The sequence below is a fragment of the Malaclemys terrapin genome, chromosome 7 (genome assembly GCF_027887155.1).
Source record: "Malaclemys terrapin pileata isolate rMalTer1 chromosome 7, rMalTer1.hap1, whole genome shotgun sequence".
NCBI lineage: Eukaryota > Metazoa > Chordata > Testudines > Emydidae > Malaclemys > Malaclemys terrapin.
The window spans coordinates 63,254,833-63,278,584 of record NC_071511.1 but is presented as its reverse complement, the minus strand read 5'-3'; the positions used below and the strand labels follow the sequence as shown (position 1 = coordinate 63,278,584).

General features: G+C 40.1%; 1 protein-coding gene across 4 annotated transcripts in view; it reads right to left on the bottom strand.

The window, feature by feature from the left end:
* Positions 1 to 23,752, bottom strand: part of VCL (vinculin) — a 106,394-nt gene that overhangs the window by 28,890 nt on the left and 53,752 nt on the right. For 2 of the 4 annotated variants that reach the window (XM_054033460.1, XM_054033462.1), the window contains exons 3-8: positions 21,962 to 22,112; positions 20,037 to 20,145; positions 13,659 to 13,781; positions 11,059 to 11,219; positions 2,774 to 2,867; positions 1,002 to 1,149 (exon numbers count right to left, since the gene is read on the bottom strand). In XM_054033460.1, coding sequence (XP_053889435.1) covers positions 1,002 to 1,149; positions 2,774 to 2,867; positions 11,059 to 11,219; positions 13,659 to 13,781; positions 20,037 to 20,145; positions 21,962 to 22,112 — 786 coding nt within the window. The remainder of the gene's footprint in view (positions 1 to 1,001; positions 1,150 to 2,773; positions 2,868 to 11,058; positions 11,220 to 13,658; positions 13,782 to 20,036; positions 20,146 to 21,961; positions 22,113 to 23,752) is intronic. The other 2 variants (XM_054033461.1, XM_054033463.1) reach the window with 1 other exon arrangement.

Here is a 23,752-nt window from a genome sequence, read left to right as displayed (position 1 = left end):
AAGATTCATTAATATTCCAAAAGAAAATAATTGTGCCAGGAAGCTACTGCATAACTACCTATTGGATCACTGGAACCGTTTATTTTGTTGAGGTAAGATCAGTGTTAGGAAACTGACAGTTTTCAACTGCACATCAGTTTTGTGTTCTCAGCCACCAAAATTCAATTATAAAATTCATATTACAAGGTATTTTGGAACCCTCCTGCCTTTCCACTGTCACAAAGGAACACAAGACCCCCTGAGCATTTGAGAGTATAATAAAAAGTTCTTAGTGCTTTGGCAGTGCCTTTCCTGTTCAATGTGCTCTACAAAACATGATCTAATTGATCCAATTAGGCTACCATATATTGAACTGTGTCTGCTACAAAACTGCTCTTCCAGCCCAGAATCAGAATTTCATCATGGGACACTGGGCATGATTCTCCTCTCAAAACACTGTATAAGTCTGGAGTAACTCTTGCAGTCAATGAAGTTACACAGATGGAAGACTGGTGTAAGCAAAAGAATCAGGCTCATCAAGGTCAAATGCAAAATAGAAACAAAAAACTGTAGGTGAAGACAAATTTCTACATTATTTATCAGGGTGATGAGCAACTGCTATCTTCTGGTACATCACCTCTGGCAACCCAAAGGACTAGGGTACTCTGAATCATATGAAATGTGTTGATTTATACAAGGCACCTGAGTTTGTGGAATGATTTATACTGAGCTGAAGACCTCATTTCTGCTTGTTGATTTTTCAAGGCAAATCAGATCGCTACATGTTTGCAATTGAGTGAAGTCTGAATGATCTAATTCAACTATTTTGTTTGCTTTGTCCCAAGAACACTTGTAAATATGAATTCACATCACCATATGTTTCATCCTTCTGGAAGAGACGGCAAGACAAAACAAATAAGATAGTTATACAAATGTAACCTGTTGTACCACAGTGATGAACATCACAGCCTAAACAGCTATATACTTCAGAGACACTCTTTTATTAATAATAGAAGGTTTACCTAGCTCGGAGATCAGCCACTTGATCAGTCATCTGGCCTAGCATTTTACAGGTTCCCAGAATCTCTCTGCGTTCTTTGCCTGCACACAGTTCTCCCACTTTTCCGGCTTCATCAAGGATCTGCCTTATAGCTTGCTCACCAGCATCCCCTAATATGCAGGAGACAGTCAATAAGTACACTGAAAGACACTCATTACTTATTAAGAGGAAACTGCTAATTCCACCAAGACCTGCTCCACTAATCATACTTCATTCACTGAGTAAAGTACATTAATTGAAATGATTGGAAAGGCACCCAGAGTGCAAGAAATCCAATACCTTGTACTAAGACAATGTTCCTGCAACAGTATAGTGTTGTTTTAATACCGTATCCTGTCCCATGAAGTAGGCATGAAATGAATCCCTAAAGATGGTTTCATTTCTACTGATGAAGCTTCTATATAAAAGTTTAGGAATATAAAATTTAGGAATTTTAAAAGAACACGATTTTGGATTGAGGAGTGGGAGGCAAGGGAAAGAGGGACTAACTTTCAAAGTATTAGCTGTAGCCTACAGCAAAGCTTTCTTGGTGTTCAGCAAAGAGCATGGTAGTGCTCAATTCTCTTTTTCTTTTTAAAAAATCACCCAGGTGTTGTAGGCACCTCCAGCACTCACAGAACAACATCCATGTGCCAAAGCGCTTACAATTTAGGAATGACTCAATGAAAATGGCAACAAAACAGTAGGGACAGCAGATTTGGGATTAATGAGGTTACTTCATTCATTTTTTTTTTAATCTAGAATCTAATTGTCTCGCTTCTTAAAATTGGATTATGGCTTTTCTATAATGCTATACACACCTAGTTAATACAATAATTAAAATCCAAGTGTAAGATACAAAAATTCTTTTAAAAGGAAAGTTACCAACCAGTTAACACTGGATTGTATTAGTAACACATTCATTAAAATGTTATTTTGTAGGATGCATTTCAATGACTTAGCCACAAGAAACTGAAGTTGCCACGGTTGACTATGTAGAGGGAGGGAGAGAGAGAGAGAGAGGGACGTTTAAAACAGTGACACCATACACAGCAAAAATAAACACTTCCAGTACTGCTGCTCAGTTGTGCATTGACCTTCACCTTAAAACAAATATATATTGTTTAGATCTTTGATGCACAAATGAAAAACAAACAAAATGACAATTGGTTATGTTTAGCCATAGGAAAGTCTTAAAGGAATTAAAAATAAATAAAAAATGATACGGTATCAAATAGCAGTCTTATATGTTAAAAAGATATTTCTGAGAAGACCACAGGGGGAGGGTGTGTGTGTGTGTGTGTGTATGTGGATAGATGAAATATAGCCTGATCAATACTATATAGAACTAAAGGTATCAAGCATGGAAGTGCAGAAGGGATTTTTTTATTCTCTGGGCTGCTGAGCCACATTTTCCCATATCAATTATAGCGCATTACACTTTTTTTTCCTAGCAAAGGAAGATAAATACAGTACTAAATATTGAACACATTTTCTAACGATGAAAAAGAGAAAATTAGTTTACACACGGTTTGAACTATATTATTTGAACAACATGGGGGGGGAACCTTTCCAAAGCACTTTGCATATAAATTATTTTCTTAACATTAATATTTGAAGGAAGGAACATCTAAGCATTTCTTTTGAGAATACTTCACCTGTAATTTAGTAATATACCAGAATTTTCTCTAAAAGAAACACAATCATTTAGACAGTAAGGCTCTGAACACTGCATGGGTGGAGTATGATTATTACCTGGTGATGCATTGGGATCCCTTAGCCAGCCCTTTGCCTGGTTCATCTTGGAATCTATTAAGGCCAAAGCTCTCTTCATAGCTTCAGTGTCCTTTACAAAAGAGAAACCTTCACAATCATTCTCTTTGCCAAAGCACAGATAGTAAACACAATCAAAGCTGACAGAAAATTAAGCTTAACACAAGTCGATTCTCCCATTAAAACAGCTCAAAAAAGTATTGGACAGAAGCAGATCAGTCTTTTCTTGAGAATTAAAACCAACAGATATGTTTTCATTTCACACAAAATGCAAAGAACTCTTACATGCAAGTTTTTAGTTACTTTTTCTGTTCAGTTATTTTCCCAGTGCTACAATTCCCGCAGGAAAAAAAGCTACAACAATTTTCAGACATAGTATCTTGGAAATCAGGATTTGTAAGAGTATACCAAGACTCTGTAGCAACTACAGTAAATTTAGCAACAAGTTTATGGTTTACAGGTGTTTTCAGAAATGACTTGATACTACTGGAAATGGTGTCTTATAGTTAAGAGGTCAATGACCATTTTAATGCTCTTTTCTGCATTTTTCTAATTTGTTGAACAGATACATTTTTGGAATTCATCTGCCCTTTAAAGTCAGACACTAAAAGTGTCACTTTTGAGTCAACAATAACAAGGATGGAAGAAGATACAGATTTACTGTCAACTATTAGGATTCAGAGAATAATCAGAACTTTTAAATCTATAGAGATTAAGGTGCATATGCACTTTAGGTCCTTTCTAATAAGAAAAAACTTTATCTACTCTACCCATGGCAATGAGTCTCTTCCTGAGAAGCGCTAGTCTAACAATAGCAAAGGTCCCTTCCAACCCTGATATTCTAGGATTCTATGAAATGTATTGGCTCACTAACACTCCTTCTCTGTGTGTATTTGCCAGTGTTGATCTGTTAACTCTCCACTAGAAGGCACTGTGAGTTTTCTATCCAACACAGTAGGAGAGAACAAGAACATCAAATGCAAGAAGTCTGGGCAGGGCTAGAATAACAGCTCTTCAATAAGCATGTGATAAAAGTAACTTACATTTGTTTATTCTAAATGGTGTTAATGAGCTGCCCCTGCCACAGAGTCATGTCTTTATGACAGTATCTTTATGCAGAGTTCTGGTACTTAACACAGTAAGTCAGTAGAACCCAGCCCTCCTTCTCCCTCCCCTATCGCCACCATTACACAACCCCAAAGCACCCATGTCAGATCTCTTATTTAGACTGTAAGATACTTGGGACAGGATTCAGTGTCTTGCACACTTGTCTGTGTCTTGTACAATGAGGGAGTACACTGGCAGCACTAAAGAGGTTGAAACCCTTCTTTGAAGTGGATCAGTGTATCCCAGAGGTGAAAGTAAGCCAGTATGCACCAGTAGGCCATACTGGACCGGCTTCCCCAGGCGGCAATTTAAAGGGCCTGGGGCTCCCAGCAGCAGCTGGAGCCCCAGGCCCTTTAAATCACCACCTGAGCCCTGCTGCCAGAGCCCCCAGATAGCGGAGGTGGCTGGGACCCTCACAGCTCCGGTGGTGATTTAAAGGGCCCGGGGCGCTGCTGTGGTAGCGGTGCCCCAAGCCCTTTAAATCACCACCAGAGCCCCACTGCCTTACCCCAGGGCTCTGGCAGCAGGGCTCAGGCAGTGATTTAAAGGGCCCAGGGCTCCGGCCATTGCTACCACCCCGGGCCCTTTAAATTGCCGCCAGAGCGCCGCTGCCAGAGCTGACGGAGATTTAAAGGGCCCGGGGCAGTAGTGGCAGCCGGAGCCCCGGGCCCTTTAAATCGTTGCCCGAGCCCAGCTGCAGCGGCAGCAGTTGGGACCCCTGCGCCTCCATCGGCAATTTAAAGGGCCCAGGGTTCCGCTGCGGTAGCCCCTGAGCTCCGGGGCTCTCAGTCGCCTCTGCAGCTGGTAGCTCTGGCAGTGATTTAAAGGGCCCCGGGCTCCCAGCTGCCACTACAGCCGGAGCCTGGGGCCCTTTAAATCTTGATTTAAAGGGCCCCAGGCCCTAAAGGCCCCACCTCTTCCAGTTGAAGCTATGCCTCTACCAGTTGAGGCCCCGCCCCCTGCTCAGGACTCCGGCGTACCAGTAAGTCCTTTAAGTTACTTTCACCCCTGGTGTATCCATGCCTTTGTAATCCCAAAACTAGATTGCTACAGTATGTTGTGTTTAGGGCTAAACACAGGAACTTCGCTTGGTGCAGTACACAGCTACTCTTTTCTTAGGGTGAGCTGTTTTCAACAGACTATACCCTACTCCATGACCTGCACCCACTACCTATTCACCTCTGAGTATAGTTCAAAAGGACTGGTTTCAATCTATGCTGTCCTATATTGTGTGGGACCCAGCTCCTTAAAGGTCACCTCATGCCATATTGCAACTTCTAGGTGGCTCTTGGAATCAGGGGCTAGGTTTGAGCTCTCCAGGTCCAGTGTCAGAACATGCTCATTAGAAGGCCTAGGTCTCAGAACCTGCTTCCTCTACAGTCTGTCAGAACTAGAGATTGATGAGCTTCAGGGCTAAGTGAAAGATCTGTACTTGGAGTGGCTTTTAAATTACTTCAAACCATTATAGGGCAGGATATACTGTTTTTTATTAACTTTAGAGCTCTATAATTTGTGAATTCTGTATTTAATGTAAGGCAAGTGTTAAGAAAATAAGCACCATGCATAAAGCTATTAAACATTTAACTAAGCTGATAAACTTATCACTTGTGATGATGGTTGCTTTCAGTTATTGCATATGCAGATTAAAGGAGTTTTAGCTCTGTATGGATAGTGGACAGCAAGCCAGCCACTCCATAAATAATCCAAAAACAAAAGCATTAACTGAAGCTTTAAAAAAGGTATACATATTAGTCACTAGTCTCTATATTAATGCTTTGACCCTGTAGAGACTTGATGGGATCACTCAGTGCTTAAAGTAAAGCTTGTGCATAAATCTTTGCAGAATCAGGGCTTTACCATGGAGAAAGGGGTTTATAAATTAAAGGATTTTTAAAGTTGTGTTTGTCCACCACATCCGTATCTCTGAGGCATTCAGTAGAACACTGTACTTTCAAGCTTTGGATTTATACTGTGTATTAAAGAGGTTTCAAGAGGACAAACTGAAAAAAAACCTCATTGATTTTTTTCCACTTTAAGTCTACTTAAAATTTTTAGAAACCAATATCTTCCTCCTTGGTAATGTGCGCTGATGACGCCCAAGAATTATATTTAATCATGCTAACTGCAGTCCTCTTCATTGATTTGTGTATTTATAATCAGTAAAATGACACTGAAGGTTTTCTGTATTTTACTGAGTCTCTTGTTTAGTCAACGCAAGGCAACATGATTTTACTTTATTTTTTTTTATTTTATTTTTTAGCTTTTACACTTTTTATTTTGAAAACTCCCAGCACTACATACTCAACCTGGGATCTAAAAGAGCCAAGTTGTCTTCTGTCATCTTTCCCATCAGCACCAGGGCTCCATTCCTGATCATTCTGTTGTCTAAGTCTTGCCATCCTGTGTATCAATATATCAATTCCTGGGGCTCCCCAAAAGCTACAGACATAATGCACAGATTGGAATAGCACCCTTCCCCCACCTTTTTTTCCCTTCCTCCCCCACCCCACCCCCCTTTCGGTGGTAAGTCAAGGTCTGTTCTGCTTGGATATTTCAGATTTCTGCTAGGAAACTCATTCACGTAGCCAATAAATTGTTCCAACAAATTCAAGAGCATCTCTTCTTTAAAAGCATAGTTACCAAGCTTCACATCAACCCTGGTATGTCCAGATAGCTCCACAGTTGTAGCCTATCAAAATCACGGTCGTATGGTACTAGAGTATCTGCTTTTGAACAGCAATGCAGAAGATTGCGCTCAGCTTTTAGGCTGTTTTAACATTTTCATTCTATCCAGGAAGAATTCATTTCTAGTGGACACACTCCATCAGAACAGGCCCCTTAACTGGACATACTGATACTGTACTTGTTGTATGCTTCATCCCTTAAGCACTGACAGAGCCTTCTCCACTGTCAGACTTTTGGAGAGTTGGAGAGCAGAAATCATTGAAACCTACAGTCTTGTTGATTGATAAAGGTTGGCAAGCAGGGACCTGGAACTAAAAACGTATCCAGGGAAACCAGTTTCAATACAAAAATATTAAGCAAGATGTTTCAGTTTCTGGACTTTGATCTTCTTGGAGTTCTGAAACTGTTCCACTGATTTGTCTCCCTTGTGACTCAGCTAAATTATGGTGTCTAAATTTTCCTGAGATAAAGAAGGTGGAGCGACAGAAACAAAACTGGTTTTTCACAGAGCTTAGATAAAACAGGCAAAACATTCAGGGTTACCACTGCCTGAGTGGGGAAGAGGCAATGGGCATTTTACAAGCCAATCCTCCAGCAAGGATACCTCCTAGATCTACTTTCCTCTTTTTGCAGCTTCTGTCGTCACTAGTAATTTTTGAAGAGCCATAGAGCTAGTCCAGATTGGAAAAATGATATTGGCAATTCTCCTGTCTGAGAGGGAATCTCCGAAATCTGACACTATCCCTTGTTGCTAAATATTAACTATAATCTCTGAATTATTAAGTACTCTAAGTCTAGAGAAGTTGTGCAATATCTGCATTTCTTTACCAAAGAAGGCAATGTTGGGTAAAGTACAGTACAGCAAGTCCTGTTTTTTGGCACATCAACTAGCTTAGTCAAACAGGGTTCAATCCTGGGAAACATCCAACAAGACTGCTGGATGCTTCCCAAGAGCCCTCAACTCTCAAGAAGTGCTCAGCTTCTTGCAGCATCCATTCCTTATTCACTACAGGCTTGCTCGTCTTCAGCCTCAATGGGAATTATATGAATTGAGCACTGCAGCAGCAGATTCTCTTTTCCTAGTTTTGTTACAGCCTGTAGACATTTGAATTAAAGGAGAAACTAAACATTTATATACTCAAATGTATTCCATTTGTAGTTTCATCCCCACTCATCTACTGGGATATTTCATTTAACTGTTCATTAAAAAAAGCATGCACATGAAAAACTTGTTGCAACCAGACAATTCAACAATTAATTGCATCAGAAAAAAGTCAACATTCATTCAGCATTTAAATTCTAAACCAACACTCAAATTAGGTTTAATCAAAAACAAAAAAACCAAAAAAAATAACAACTATATTTAAGCAAATTTTTGGTTTGCCAGAACTATAAATATTGTCTAAATTTGAAATTAACACCCAGTCTAAGAAACAGTGTTGGAATTATCTTAATGACATTAATAATGGTGTGCACTGGATAGGAAAAGCCGTTCTGCTCCAAATTTTTTCCTCCACTTACTTTATTCCCTCTCCTTTCTGTAGGAATCATCTCCTTCCATTGGAAGTCTCCATCAGTAAGGAGAAGCATGCAACAAGTACAGCAAATATAAGTAAATTAATAGTTCCTCTCTCCCCAAATCAAGCATTTGCCATGTGTATCAACAGAAGAATGTCTGCTGTGTGGGACCACTAGCAAAACCAATGCCAGGATTTATTTCTTCTCACAAGTGTTCAGTTGTAACATTTAATATCCTTTGTACCATGAACAGTTCAACACACAAGCAATGCCCAATGCTACATGTCTAAAATGCAGGCAGACTATCATAATCCTGCATGTTGAAATATAATTTATAATTAAAATATTACTCTAAATTTACCTAGAGTGCACAATGATGTACTTGGAATACTGACCACAAAGCATACTTATGTATTATGCACCCTGGCCAAAATTTTCCACTTACTGTCAATATAAGCATTTTTACAAAAGCTCCTTGACTTGTTTTACTAATAGAAATTTTTCACATATTATATATCTTAAGACTTTTGAAAATCTCACTTACTATCTACTTCATACTGCATTCATCTTGAGACATTGAAAGCTTCCTGGTTTCCCCATGCACTAGAATAGTGCGGTTGTGTGTGTTTCAAACAAAGTGGGGAAATGTTTAAATCCATAAGGAAAAGCTAATTAAAAAAAACAAGTTATGAGCCTAAGCCACGTGCCCTGTATAGAAGGCATAACCTCTCCGAGGAAACTTATTTATTGAGGGGCCATGCTGATGAAAAGCAAGAGATTCTTCCCACAAACTATGGGATGGGCAAAATTACTGAAATAAACTGTATAAAGCTTTCCAGCCAACAGAAAGCCTGTTTCTGCATAATTGGACTCTATGATCATGAGCACCAGAAGCTAGTAACATAGGTTAAACAACAGGAACCTGTCCTAAATACTTGGGAAGACTCCCATCAAACTCTGAAAGGCAGTCTTTGTATAGCCTGGGCTGTCATCACCCTCACCTAACAAGCTGCTCCAAACTTTAGATATCTTAGAGCTGAGCAGCGGGGTAGCTAAGCTCATTTTAAAACCTCTATTAGACCTACATACATAAGTATGGTGTTACAACTGGCACACAGAAAAAAATATACACAGCACACAGTCTGCACACAGCACAAAATCCCACAGACATGCTTTTTTGTTTTAGTACAGAAGTACAGGTGTGGGGTGTGGAAGAAATCTTACCTTCTAAAGGTGAGAAAAGATAAGAAACAGGAGAACAAAAACAAAGATGCATAAAGTAGTCATAATAAGGAAGTAGTAGAGTGGTAAAATACTTCAAATACAAAATAAGGGTCAAGGCACCAATACATAGGCTAAAGTGCTTTTAATGTCTATATCACAACAGGTTTTCTAAGGGGGAACTAGTCGGTCTTTATGTCTAAACGTTTTTTAAAATATAGTTTTTCAGTTATTTGCTGCTGTGCCACTGATCCTAAAAAGCCTATTAGCAGCATACTTTAAAGGCCATCCAAACACAGTTGGCATCCCAACCACTAGTTGTGCTGCTGTGTTTGCTGGTAACTGCAGCTACCCAGGATGTGAATGCACACAGCAGTAGCTCTCCATTCTGCCTGTGCTCTATCCATGTGAGCAGGCAGGCAGGCATTGACATAGGCAGCATTTTCTGTACTAAACAGACAGTCAAGTCAAGCAGAGCAATGGCATCCCTTGCACACTCCATGTGCATGCCAGCAGCTGCAAACAAACCCAAATACTCTGGGTTGACTGGGAGTCATTTTTGTAAAAGTTCCAACTTCTCAGATCTCATTTCACACCTCTTCTCTTCCAGAAAGACTGTTCAGAACACAGAGCCTTTTTGGAGGTGAGGGGTAAGGAGAACATATACTGATACTAATCCCACCCACACCCATGTTAGTACAAGAAGACTTGCTCAGTTAAGATGTGGAGTTCTTCACCTAGTCTTTAAACCAAGCGACAAATTCGAGTTTCTAGTGAGAATATGAATGCAAACTAACTTGCCTGCTAACACATATGGAAGCGCCTTAAGGTAATACTAGATTGGGTGTTTAAGTACTGTACTGAGTTGGACAAATTTTGTACAGACCACAAGGGACAGCTTGTGTGCCCAACTTACTCACACCACACAGTGTAAAATTTGGTCACCACATGACTGAGATTAAACACACTCTTTCCTTGAAAAGACATACTACATTCTAGCACTTCCCTATCAAGCCAAAGAGAGAGACCAGAAATGAGCACAAACCCTGATCTCCTACATGGCACTACAATAAGCCACTGAGTCACGTGCCATATGTTTTAATCTTCTTGTTTCTATTAAAGAAATCAGCAAAGACTAAGCAACGGGACAGGCAAGTTACTTTTAAAAACAAGCTTTAACAGGGACCAAATTATCTCCAAAGATATTAATTTTACTTTGGTATCTTGTGACTAGCTTGGCAGAATTCATTTTTTTTTTTTAAATAATTTTGATGGACAATATCGATGGTTTATTTTAAGCACTTGATTTTTATTGATTTAAAATCTTTCACAATTGTGGGAAACTATGGGGAGCAGACAATTTAATGACAGACATTCAGATTCAAAAAAGTTAAAGCTTTGTAATGGTTAAAACACAAATTTTAACCTATGTCAAAATATATAACGTAAATAGCCTTAAGTCAAACTCTGGTAAGTTCTTAAGTAGCAGTTTTCTTACATTGCCTATCTGTAAATTTTGATCAACATCAATGGAAACATTTTTTGTGTGTATACAGTGAAATGAGCATTTACTGAAAAATCTAATCCTTCCAATCCTATTTATATAACACTATATTGTGTTACAAGATCAGGTTGTGTACACTTTAATCAAACATTCTTGAAAACCTCAATTTGTTGTTGCTGTGAGAAGCCAAGTAGAATCTGACTTCTATTTCCAGAAGGAACAGTGAACATACCTTGCTAGCCCAGGCATCCTCATCCCAGGAAGTGAGCTGTAACACACGGATGATCTCGTTTATTTCACCACTCATCTTCTCTACTGTGAAATTGCGGTTTTTCAAAGCCTCTTCTATTCCTTGGCTTTTGGAACTTTTAGTAGTTACAAAAATCTTCATAGCTGTGAACATTGCACTCTAGATTAGAGAAACTATCTAAGAAGATATGATTGATATACAAGATCTCCTCCTCCTGCATAAACTCAGGAACAGTAAGCTATATGTTTTGAACAGGACAGGAAAACACCATAGAGACTGATGACTTTAAAGGCTGGTCTACACTTAAGTTTTACTGGTTAATCTATACTGATTAACAGTGTGAGTTTTTTGCTGATAGTTATAACTATGTCTACACTAGGGCTCAAACAAGAATAAGCTATAGTAGTATAAGCACTTTTATACTAGTATAACTGTTTCTACACTAGAGAGTTTTTTTGCCACTTTAACTATGCTGTTTGTTAATTTATAAGAGCTAGAACATATTTCTTAGAATTTGGTTAGACCCTGACAAGTTTTCTGCTCTATAGCTAGGACCAATCGAAACACATCTCTTAGACTAGCTAACCAAGTGTCAAAATTAAGTGTCACAGTTACTCCCACATTTCTGTGAAGAATGATACCAAGTACATTCCACTCTGCAAAACACACCCATAATCCTCTGCTCTTGAGGTGGCGGGCATGCAGCAGCTGAGGCAACATAGGAGAGCTGGCCAGGTTTTCACAGAATGCACAGATGCAAAAACATGGTTGTGCAGTACAGTATGCAAAAACCACTACAGTCAGTGGAGTTTTTGCTGAGGAAAATGGTGCTGTATGGATGCATTCAACAGTGTTTGCTTGCAGTCAGGCTCTGCCATGGTTACACAACAGTCCCATTCTTAGACTAGATACATGTGGTGACAAAAAAAAAACAAAACCTCTCTCATTTAAAGAGAAAGAAAAATTCTCCTACTGTGTTTTTTGTTGTTGTTTTTTTTACATCAATGTATCATATATTCAGCAAAAATGCAGAGGCAATCATAAGTTTGCTTCCTCCTCTCCCCCATGTTGCCAGTTAAAATCCACTCCAGAACAAAAGTAATTAAAAAACCCTATCTGCATTACAAACACCATTGTATTTAAGCACTGGCCTTATATGGAGGCATGGCCATATGTATTATAAGTTGGTTTATCTTGCCACTCAGAACCAAAGCCATGTTAGAATCAAGCTTTAACTCTGGTTTGACCCTGTTTAAACAGTCAACTAATTCTCCAACCTCTTGGAATCAGTTCCACAGACTAAGACAGAGGCATGTTGGCAGGGCATTACCACTGCTGTAAGTTCTTCTGGAGATAGAGGCCAAAATCTGAGTGGCCCTTTGACAGTAAATTCACCTAAAAATCAAAGGCAGGACAAAAGTAGAGCTTTAAGAGGAATTGCACATAGACCATATGCAGGCAAGTTCTGTGCAGCCGTCCTACATGGCTTTGCTCAAAACCTTCCATCCGCTGTCCTGATCTGTAACACTGATGGCTACTCCAGCTTGGGCCTCCGAGTAGGTAATTTAGTTAAACGTGCTTTATGATGTACAAGATGACACCCACTTAGCAGAAAGAAGCAACTGTCAAATTCATTTTCAGTTTCTACTTTCTACTTTCATTTTATGGTAAGTTCTTAAAATAAAAGCAACACTTTAATGTTCTAAACCACCTATACCACTAGGTAAAACCTAGGTCAGTGCCAGGGAGGGGGTGAATATGTTCACAAGTGTGAAAACCCTGACATACTAAAATGTGCTCAATCCTATTACATACCTCCCTCTTCCCCAATCCCCCTTTCACCCTTGTCTTGGGGAGGAAATTCCACCTCCCCCTGTAGTTTATCAGACCAGTATTCCCTGATTAACCACATGAATTTTGCTAGAGGAGTAAGCTATTTCAGCTGTTGGATTGGCAATTCTGCTCCTGAACAATCTTCAGCTGTTAAGCCCGCCTTTCTTCTTGCCCATTCACAGGATAAAAAACCCCATATCATGCCAGACAAAAAGGATGAGAAATACAGCAGAAGTGTGCCCCATTTTTGGTGTACTTTTCCATGGCTCTCACCCCCATAAAGTTTTTTTAGATCATTCCCCTTAATCCTTCCATGATGGAAACTAGATTGTATTAATGTGAGACACATTAAGAACAGATACTGAAAAAAATAGGACAACCATGGGAGAGCTTATCCATATGAATGCACACATGCATACTGCGATTTAAAAATACTCATTAAACCCTGTACACTGTGACAAGTATGCATGACACAAATGCATCTGGTATAAATAGTGTATCACTAGTTTATGTAGCTCATTTTAAGTCTGAGGTGCACAGAACTTAAAATAGGAAATACGCAGGGTATGCACATGGAGAGTTGGCATTATAACTTGCCATCCCCTCCCAGTTTGCCACAAATCAGCCAAACATCTAAATATTTGCAGTCAGCCCAAGAGGCATGTCAAAGCTTCTATTTTTAATGGTATAACACACATGCATCCAAATTCAGTTCATGTATTTGCATCTAATAGTACAGCAGAAACTACCTGAAATAAGGACAGGCAACAACTCCTTCACAGTGTTCATGGAGTTCACCAACATCACTCTGTGTTCCTGATGAGTCAATTCCTGCTGTCTTTCATCAATCATTTTGGCCATCTTTGTCATTCCTAGGTCATAAAATGAAGTTCAAGTGATAAAACTGTTAATATTGTGTTTCCCCAGATTTATGAACATTTTACAAAGAATGTCTAGGCTCAGTTATTTGTTTAGCTTTCCAAACAAGAACACAAACATGTAATGAGTTATGCCACCACAGTTTTGTATCACCTACTTTTCATTAAACCATATTTCAGTAGTTTAAGGAAAGCCACAGATCCAGTTTCTAGTTGTTAATTCAAGATAGAATATAGGTCTCATAATGTTGGTGTTCATTTATCATGAATTTTAAGAAAAGAGCTATACAAATACAAAAGTAATGAATAGCCTACTTCTTGGAAATTAGTCAGTTCAGCAATGTATGACAAGGTAGTTTAGAGCTCTTTTTCCTCCTTTAGCTTTGATCAGTTCTCACCTAAATAATGGGGTGGATGACAAGAATAGGAAAATATCACTGACACAGGTTTAGTTTTGTTGGCTTCAAAGACTTTCATTGTCTGGAAGTATTACACGCCTGTATTAATTTACACAGTCCTAGAAAACTAAATAAAAATATCTTAATTCTCTAAAAAAGATTATATCGGTGATGAAAGTAAGAGAATCAAAGCATGTGTTACTTTGGATTTCAGGAGTAAATGCACTTTCAAGACTTGCATGAGGAACATAGTGGAATATACATGTATAATCACACTTTCAACTGGCCAGAAACTATAGAGGAAACCCTGTATTCCTCCTCACCCGCATCTTAAACACAACATGCAATCTGCAGGTTTTAAGATATGCATTGTTCATGTTTGCATATGTTCATGGAAATAGTATTCATGATGGAAGTAAGATAAAGTTGCACATTGGTTTAGCTAAAGAGAAGCCAAACTTCTGCCTTGGAAGAGCTGACAAGGTTTTAAGGTGGTTCTTTAAACTAGAAATAGGGGGAAAAGATATGTACTGAGGAGCACTTATGCAAAAAAAGACATCTCTTTGAGGGATACCAGTAATACCAAAGTAACACTGTAACCAGTAAAGAACAGGACAGATTGAGTTGGGAGAGGTACACTCCAGAAGGAAAAAGAAAATTCTCAGGTTAAGGAGTTAGAGAAACAAAACATTTGTGGGATACTTTATTATTTGACTATAAACCACACAAGAACTGCTGAGGTCACAGAGATGGAGTAGCAGCATTATGCCTAAGACTATAAAAAACTTACTATCATTATTATGTTTTAAGTGTTTAGTGATTATTTGAGCCAAACAAATGTTCTTCCTAAATCAAAATCCAGCCCAAGTGAAGCCAAAAGGAAGGAGCACAACTTAGACATGTAAAATATTAGGAGGGCTAGGAGGACTTTTAAAGATAAAAAGCAAGAGATACAAAATAAGTAGGCTTGGCAGGGTTAAATTTTAATAGATAGATACTGGCAAATGTCGATTTCAGCTGACTCACTGAAACAGATGAAAAAAATATCCATTAGTAACAGCTGGTGAGAGTGCAGCCTATTCCCCCCAACTTTGCACCTGAAGGGATTGGGTGTCACTGGCCCTGTGGAAGTGCAGAGAGCCCTCTGTGGTCCTGCTGTCACTGGGGATATGACAGCAGAGTTAGAGGGCTCCCTGCACAACCAGTGACAACTGATCCCTGCAGGTGCAGGTTCAGGGAAGGCTGCTGTGTTGGCAGGGGGAGCAGAGTCCCCTTGCCAGGATGGTGAGAAGGAAGAGCTTCCTGGCCACAGGGGAGGCCACCCCACTACAGAATGGCTCCATCCCCAGGCAGGAATTGTTCAGCAGTGGGGTGGCCTCCCTCATGGCTGGGGGCTTATCTTCCCCCTGGCAGCCCTTTGCTCTGCTGGGCCAGAACCAGAACTTCCCCTGCACCTTGCACCCAGGTGTCTTGGTCCCCTGGCTGAGCAGGGAACCCCCTGCAGCCCCATTATCAGTGCTATTAATCATTGAAATTGCAAACGAACAAAAAATCAATTCTGCCATGCCTAAAAATAAGCAACAATTATACCAGAAGGAGAAACCTGTGAGATAACTGGTGGGTCTACATGATTGCATGGGAGCAAAAGAGAATGTTACTGATCTACTCTTTCCTGGTAAAGAAGACAAGGCACTGTCAGCGACTGAGGTATCAAAGGCCTTGTCTAAACTTGCAGTGGTGGTGTGTAGTGTATGTGTAGTTACACACCTCAGTGAAAAGCAGTTAGTTAGTGTTCACACTGTAGTGTGTAGCTATTCACAGCAGTGAAAGGCTCTGGCAGGGGGAGGTAGCAGGGAAAGGCTCTAGGAAAGGGATTGGCAACCTTTGGCACGCAGCCCGTCAGGGAAAGCCCCTGGCGGACCGGGCCGGTTTGTTTACCTGCTGCGTCCGCAGGTTTGGCCGATCGCGGCTCCCACTGGCTGCAGTTCGCCGCTCCAGGCCAATGGGGGCTGCAGGAAGCGGCGTCCAGCACATCTCTTGGTCCGCACCGCTTCCTGCAGCTCCCATTGGCCTGGGACGGCGAACCACCATCAGTGGAAGCCGCGATCGGCCAAACCTGCAGACGCGGCAGGTAAACAAACCGGCCCGGTCCGCCAGGGGCTTACCCTGATGGGCCACATGCCAAAGGTTGTCGATCCCTGCTTTAGGACACTACACTGCCAAAAACAGCAGAAAATATGCAATCTCAGTAAAATCACCTATACCAGAGAGAATACTTAAAGTGTGTTGGGTTGCAGATCAGGAAATAAAATTTCTCAAAAGCAAGCAATGTCACTGAGGGATGCACATTTTTAGTGCTACCTGGGGAAAACACCCTCTAATTGGCTGCTTTTCCTCAGAAGGTGGGCCAGCAAGGAAACAGCCAATTAGGGCAAAAACAGGTAGAGTTCTCTCCCTTTAGGAACCAACATCATTCTCACTAGGTGGGAGAGGATAGGAGGTAGCAGAGAAAAGAAGAAAAAAAAAAAAAAAACAGCAGCTCAGAATGGCTCCACTCCCTATTCTTACCCTGTGAGCAACAGGAAGACTCTTCTGCCCCTCCTGCCTCCGCTGCAACTGGGCAGAAAGGTCCTCACTGTAGCCCCCTCACCCCACAGGCCTGGGAGAGAGAAAGAACCCCACGTGCTGCAGAGATGAGGCTAGAGGGGTAGGATTGATTTCTGGGCAGATGTGGGGGTGACAATAGACACTTCACACCCACACCCTTTTTTGGGGAACAATTTAAACACTAACCATATGACTGGTAAATAGCAAATATTGCATCTGGCTGTATGAAAGACAGCAGACACTATCGTGGGAATGACAGACCCATGAGACTTGTTTCAGTGTCAATTGAACTGGCTGGAAAATGAGAGTTATAAAATACCGAGATAAACGTGACAGGGACAAACCAGCATCATTCCTGCAAAGCAAAATCATGGCTTTCCAATCCACTCTAAGTTTCAGCCTATCAACAAAGTAGGCAACACAAGAGATATATTTAGTTTGAGAACTCTCTCACAACAAGCCATAAAATAATCTTAGGCTAGGTCTACACTACCCGCCTGAATCGGCGGGTAGAAATCGATCTCTCGGGGATCGAATTAGCACGTCTCGTCGGGATGCGACAATCGATCCCCGAATCGACGCGCTTACTCCACCAGCGGAGGTAGGAGTAAGCGCCGTCGACGAGGAGCCGCGGAGGTCGATTTTGCTGCTGTCCTGACAGCGGGGTAAGTCGGCTCCGATACGTCGAATTCACCTACGCTATTCGCGTAGCTGAATTTGCTTATCTTAAATCGACCCCCCCCCCCCCCCCGTAGTGAAGACCTGCCCTGTGTTATGAGGAGTAAGAGATAAGGATTGTCATAGATTAGAAATTGTCTAAGGGACAGACAGACGGAAGTGTCAGTTTTCAGCCTGGCAAAAAAGATTAACTGTGAAAGGGTACTGCCCCATCAATGATCTGGGCTAGCACTGGAGTTTAATGCGTGCTAATGTTAACACATTAATATTTCGGAGTCGGGGGATCAATAACGAGGTGGAAAGTTATGGAGCTAACAACATCTATGGTGATACCTCAAACTAGAGAAGACTGAAGAACTTCAGAGGACCTAACAACACTAGATAAAATACACAGTACCATAGCAGATAAAATTCAGGGTTGAAAAATGCAAAGTTTCTAAACACTGATAGGCATAATTTGAACTACACATACACATTATTGGGTTCGAAATTAATTGTAACCACTCCAGAAAACCGAGCTGTGCTTATTGTGCACAGCTCAATGAAAATATCTGCTTAGTAAGTCATTGCAGTCAAAACAAAAATGTTAGGAAGTATAAACAACAACTTGCTCTGATATAGCAATTTTAGTCAGTAGATCTCAAATTGCTTTACCAAGGAGGTAAGTATTATCCTAATTTTGTAAATCAATGGTGTATCCTCACCTGAAATAGCGTTAAGTTCTGGTAACCTTAGCTCAAAAATAAATAATTTTATATATCTCAGAAGTAAAGGAAGTCCAGAGAAAACCAGAAACAATTAGAGCTATAGAATGACTTCCATATGAAGAAACCGGCAAGAGTATGACTGTTGATTTAGAGATGGTGACTAAGAAGTATGTAAAATAACAAATGGTTCTTATTTCTTCAAGCACAACAAGGGGATGCCAAATATATTGCCTTCAATTTCGTTATTTCTCATAGGATTTTTTTTTTTTTTAACCATAATGCATAACCAACTTACTACTACAAGGTAACACTGAGGCCAAGAGTTTGAGGATGAAAAGGATTACCCGTTGTGGCAAGGCACCCCCTCCATCTCGCCAGGCTCAGTACTTCCCCCTTTGACGGTGGCAGGACCTGGAGTAAAATCAACCCCACTCTGGACAGTGTTTGTCTTCCCACTCTGAGTTTATTTGTCAGTATTTTCAAGGTAGGCCTCAGCACAGGCCCAAGGAGTGCTCCTCCACCAAACAAAAGAAACCAATTCACAAAACACAAAACAAGGGGATGCACCTTTCCCTGCCGCCTCGCTGGGTGGGGGGGGTGGCAGTCCTCCCCCTAAACAGGCATTCAGTTTTGGTTGTTTCCCCTGTAGGAAAGAGAACCGCCTCTCACTCTGGAACAGCCTATCTCCCTGCCACCACTAGACCTGCAGCAGCTGGTCTCTCTTCCCTTTCTCTCACCAGAGGAGGGGTTTTTAAAGGTCTCAGGCAGCCCTTAATTGGACTCAGGTGTCCCTTATTGACCAAGGGTAACCCCGTCTCAGCTTGAAGGGAAAAGGGCATCACTCTTAGGCTCACATACCTGCCCTTCCACCACTCTCTTGCAGCCGTCCACCCTGACTTTGTCACACCATATATAATGGGACAAACATGCTTCATGGCATAAGACAACTTCTAACAGGTGTTAGTTAAAATTCTCCTGTGGGCCAGTTATTTCAGGATATGGTTTCTTGGTTCTCTCTTTGAAGCAGCTAACACTGGCCAATGTCAGAGATAAGGTACTAGACGAGATGGCTCATTGCTCTGATACTGTATGGTAATTCTTATTTACATGGACACATTTATTTTTATTCAAATCAAAGTTTAATATCTAATATTTTCCTGCAGCACAACTAGCACCTCCACGAGTCACACAGGCTTTATCAGACTCTTGGGCAAAGGCACCAATACATCTAACAGAAAGACCTCATCAGCAAGGTAACAGGTCATAAAAAGGCTGCAAACTAGCTGGCAAGTAAAAAAGGATGGTGAGTAATGAGGGGGGAGGAGGGGGAATAGTAGGGCCCAAGCTGGCCTTTTATAACATTATTTTCTGCATTCTCACTGACATGAAGATGTCAAACTCATACTGTGGTTTAAATGTATGCCATCCCAAGAGATGCCTTCAAGACATAAACCATCTGAATCAGAACACACTATTTCCACAAATGGGATTCAGCTCTGTGTTAGTGAGTGCACAGCTTCCACAACTGTATTTTATGATGTACAGCAAAAATACAATAGCAAATGCTAACTTTTAGCACATTACTCCATCAAAGTAAAAGACATTATAGTGCATTTCATTAACCTCTCTTATGGATATTCTGACATAAATAAACCAACACTGGTCAATTAAATCATGGTGCACAATTTTCTAACTACTATACATACTGAAAAGAATATTTGTCAAGCAGAAAGAGATAAACGGTTGGCCTCTAGTTGTTTTCAAAGCCCCAGCTTTAGCTCTCTCCAAGATCTTGCCTCTAAACTACTGGAGAAATAAAGCTGCATGCAAGAATATAGTCACAGGACTGAAGGTCTAACCTGGACCCAGATTCTTTGTGTATGTCACCAAATCCTCCATAGTCTCTACCACCTCTGCTACAGTTAGGTATTCCAAAATTCCTTTACAGACACGGATGATTTTACGGACCTAGGGGGGAAAAAAACATTTCAGCATTTATTAGATCAAGCTATAATACAATAAATTAGAAATATTTATTACTGAAACATAACAGGTGCAGCATTTGGTAGCATAATTTATAGAAAAGTATGTGGTTTGGAATGTTGAATAAGCTGCTCACCATTGGATTACTCAAGAAAGCCTCATTAGCCAAAATCAACATATCTGTATTTAGAAATGCAAATCCTGCTTCTAACAATTTCCAACTGTATGACGACAAAGAATAACAGAGAAGTAGTAGTAAAATGGTGAGGAAGTGTATTTAACTATCATGGCACTAGAGAAAATGCGGTCAGCTTGAAGACAAGCATAGTTTCAAGTTTATTATTGCTATTCAACTGGTAAAAAATGAAATCACCTAAGCCAACCTATATCAGAGTAGCATACTCCAAAGTCTACCCTATGAATGATTACCCATTAGGCAGTTTTGCACATGCAGAACACAATATACAATATCCTTTTTTGAAGGGCAGATCCAATTTCTTAAGTCTTCCAAAAAACAATGCACATTTGAAGAGAGGTACTTATTCTCCTTTTACTTCAATATAGATTCTGTACACTTTAGTTTAATACTCTGTTAATCCATACTCGGTTTTTAACTGCTTTTTAAAAGATTCACATCAACATGTATAAGTAATTCTTCTACCACATACTTCAGAGGATGGAAAAACAGACAGATCCCATGGCACCATGAAATCTTATTTTAGAGGATGTAACTTTGAAAGTAGTGCTTGTGGTGGATTCAAATCTAACTCCAAGTGTTGATAAGTCTGAAATTATGCTTCTAGAAATTGTCCTCAAAAACAGTAGCTCACAATTACCGCTAAAACTAAGGTAGAACATTAGAACAAAGGCTCTCTTGAAAGTGGTTGGGAACATGCTAGATTTGTGAAAATCAAATCCAGAGTCAAATATGTGTGTCTTGTTGAACTTGGGTATGTCACAGCTGAGGTTGAGAGCTTCTAAAAAAGTTTAACTTAAAAAAAACCTGAATCCTCTTCTTGAGCATTGGATCTATAGTTGGAATAGGTGGACATGCTCATAACTCTTTGTGGTATGGATTATAATCACCTGCAAGAATATATGTGATCGCTAGTGCCACAAAGTAATTCCAAGCATTAGTGTCATCTCAGGATATCATGATAAGAACAGTTTCAGTAATCAGTGAGTTAACAGTGAAGCAGCAACACTGGTACTGGAGTGCTCACATACCATGGGAAGGAAAGCATATGGAGACTCTGCAGGTTGAAAAGTAGGATATAGGTAAACATTGTAAGCAGCATCAATTTTTCCTCAACCAAATGGGATATGTTTATCTTAACTTCATTCCCTCTTAAAGGCATGACGCTAGTCGCTAGAAAACAGGAGATACCATATTCCTAAGAAGGGGAAACATGGTCACAAATGTGAAGCAACCCAATTGGTTCCATTACTAACACCATATACACAAACATACACAAGATGAAGCAGAGGCCTCAATCTCTCATTAGCTTTCATCTATGGGTTTACATAAGGTTCGGAGTGCCATTTTTTTCAGGGTGAGGGGGGCGGAGATGAGGGGGATTAAGAAATACACAAAAACCTTTAGGTAACAAAGAAGCATGAAAAGGCTTTTCCTGGCAGGAAGATTGGCACAAAGAATGCTTTCAATCTATCCAAACAGAGTCCTTGTCACAGAATGAATTTTGGGAAGTGCTGTAAATTAGCAAATGTAAATTAAGTGGGTGTTTGAGATAACATGATACTGATATATAGAAGATGATGTTATTGGTACTAAGACACCTACCTCAGCCTCATCAAACGTCAGAAGCAAGTCTGATGTACCAGAGAGGATGCCTCTTGATCCATCAATGAGATAATCACGAGCAGGTACTGAATAAGGATCTGCTTGTAGCATCTGGGCTGCCTGGACAAGTTTAGTGCAGGCATTCTCCACTCTGTGTGCAACAATAAGATTCAGCCATTAATACTTACTCTGCATACTCTGCCAGAAGTGAACAGATGTGTAAACTTATAGGGGGTTGAAATCTCATTATTTGTAACTATCAAAACACAGCAAGCAAACTGTTTATCCATCCCAATACACACACTTATGGTTTAAATATGCAAATATAAATATTTACACATCACTGGTGAAGTCAGCCTTTGTCTTTAGAGCAAGATATACAAGTTAACAACACTGAGGCTACAGGTTAGAGACACTGACATGAGTCACAAAATACCCTTTTAGTTCCAACAAGCCAGGAGGTTGGGTAGCAGGGAGTTTTTCCAACAGGATCATAGAGTAAAAGTAATCACTGTGCAACATCCTGGCATTTGCATTATGTTCTATTAATGTCAACAGGCAAATGCATCAATAGGTAATTAATCACAGCTGTAAGTTAAGAGAACAAAAGGACATTTTGTGAAAAGTATTGAGGCTCCTCAGATCCTCATTTGTTAATGAAGGAGCTTTCCAGCTCTTTAATATATATTACTACTTGTGCACGTCAATATCATGTGAATAGGCATATGGTTTGAATCTCGTATCTCTCAACTTCTGATACCAAGTCTAAGAGAGAAGATCCCAAATGCAGAATGTCTGAGTGTTATTATAACCCTTAACTCAACACAGTTGATATGAGCTTTAAAATTAATATTAAACTAATTCTATCCAGCTATTTGAAATGCAGTCCTAAAGAAAACTATTTTGAGTTAAGGAGTTAACCCTGTTTCAGTTATCAATTTCTTTTTCACTTTTCACAAATGTCGTATTCTTTGAACAAGTCAATCAGAAGCTTTCTGGTAGCAGAGCAAAAGCTTGCTTTACAGCCATACTCTAAAGCTTTAAACACAAGTTCAAACTAAGCAACTGTTAATTTGGCCGCTCATATCTGGAGAGTATCCTGGCACGCAGATTAGCAAGCAAGCAAGCAAGCATCTGCTCTGCCACCATTTTGTTGCAGGACAAAGCTATCAATGGAATGTTTTGCCAAGTCATTAACTCATTGATCAAACAGTATTCATATCTTCTATGTTCACATTTCCCTGAGCATTCATGGAAGCAGAAGCATTTGAAGTGGTGCTTCTTAGTGTGAATACAGGCATTTGTATAGGTGTGCATATATTTTCATGCTCACACAAACACCTTTTGTATATTTATTCCAACCAAGTAAATATTTGACAAAACCAAAAATCAATTGTAAAATTTTCTTAACAGCTTAAAAAACTAGCTTCCACCTTCCTCTTTCTCCACAATAATTGTGCTATAAGCTATCACAGCTGGGCACCAACACCAAACAGCACAACTCTGAATACTTGTCACTGAACACAAGTTAGGAATTTATATTAGATTTGCAGAAGTGGGGAAAAGTTAACACACACCCCTGAAATTGGGGCATGGGGAGAGAAGGAAGCAGAAGACATTACGTATCAGGTGCGGTGGGATAGACTACGAGGGGCTGAAGGAGTAGAATTAACAATTTTAAAACTGTTCCCTCCCTATAAAGTACCACAATTCTCCACTACTCCTGTACTCAGGTATGTGCCTACAGGGAGCCAGTTGAATAAGTAAGATTATAGAGTTGTCTGTAGTTAG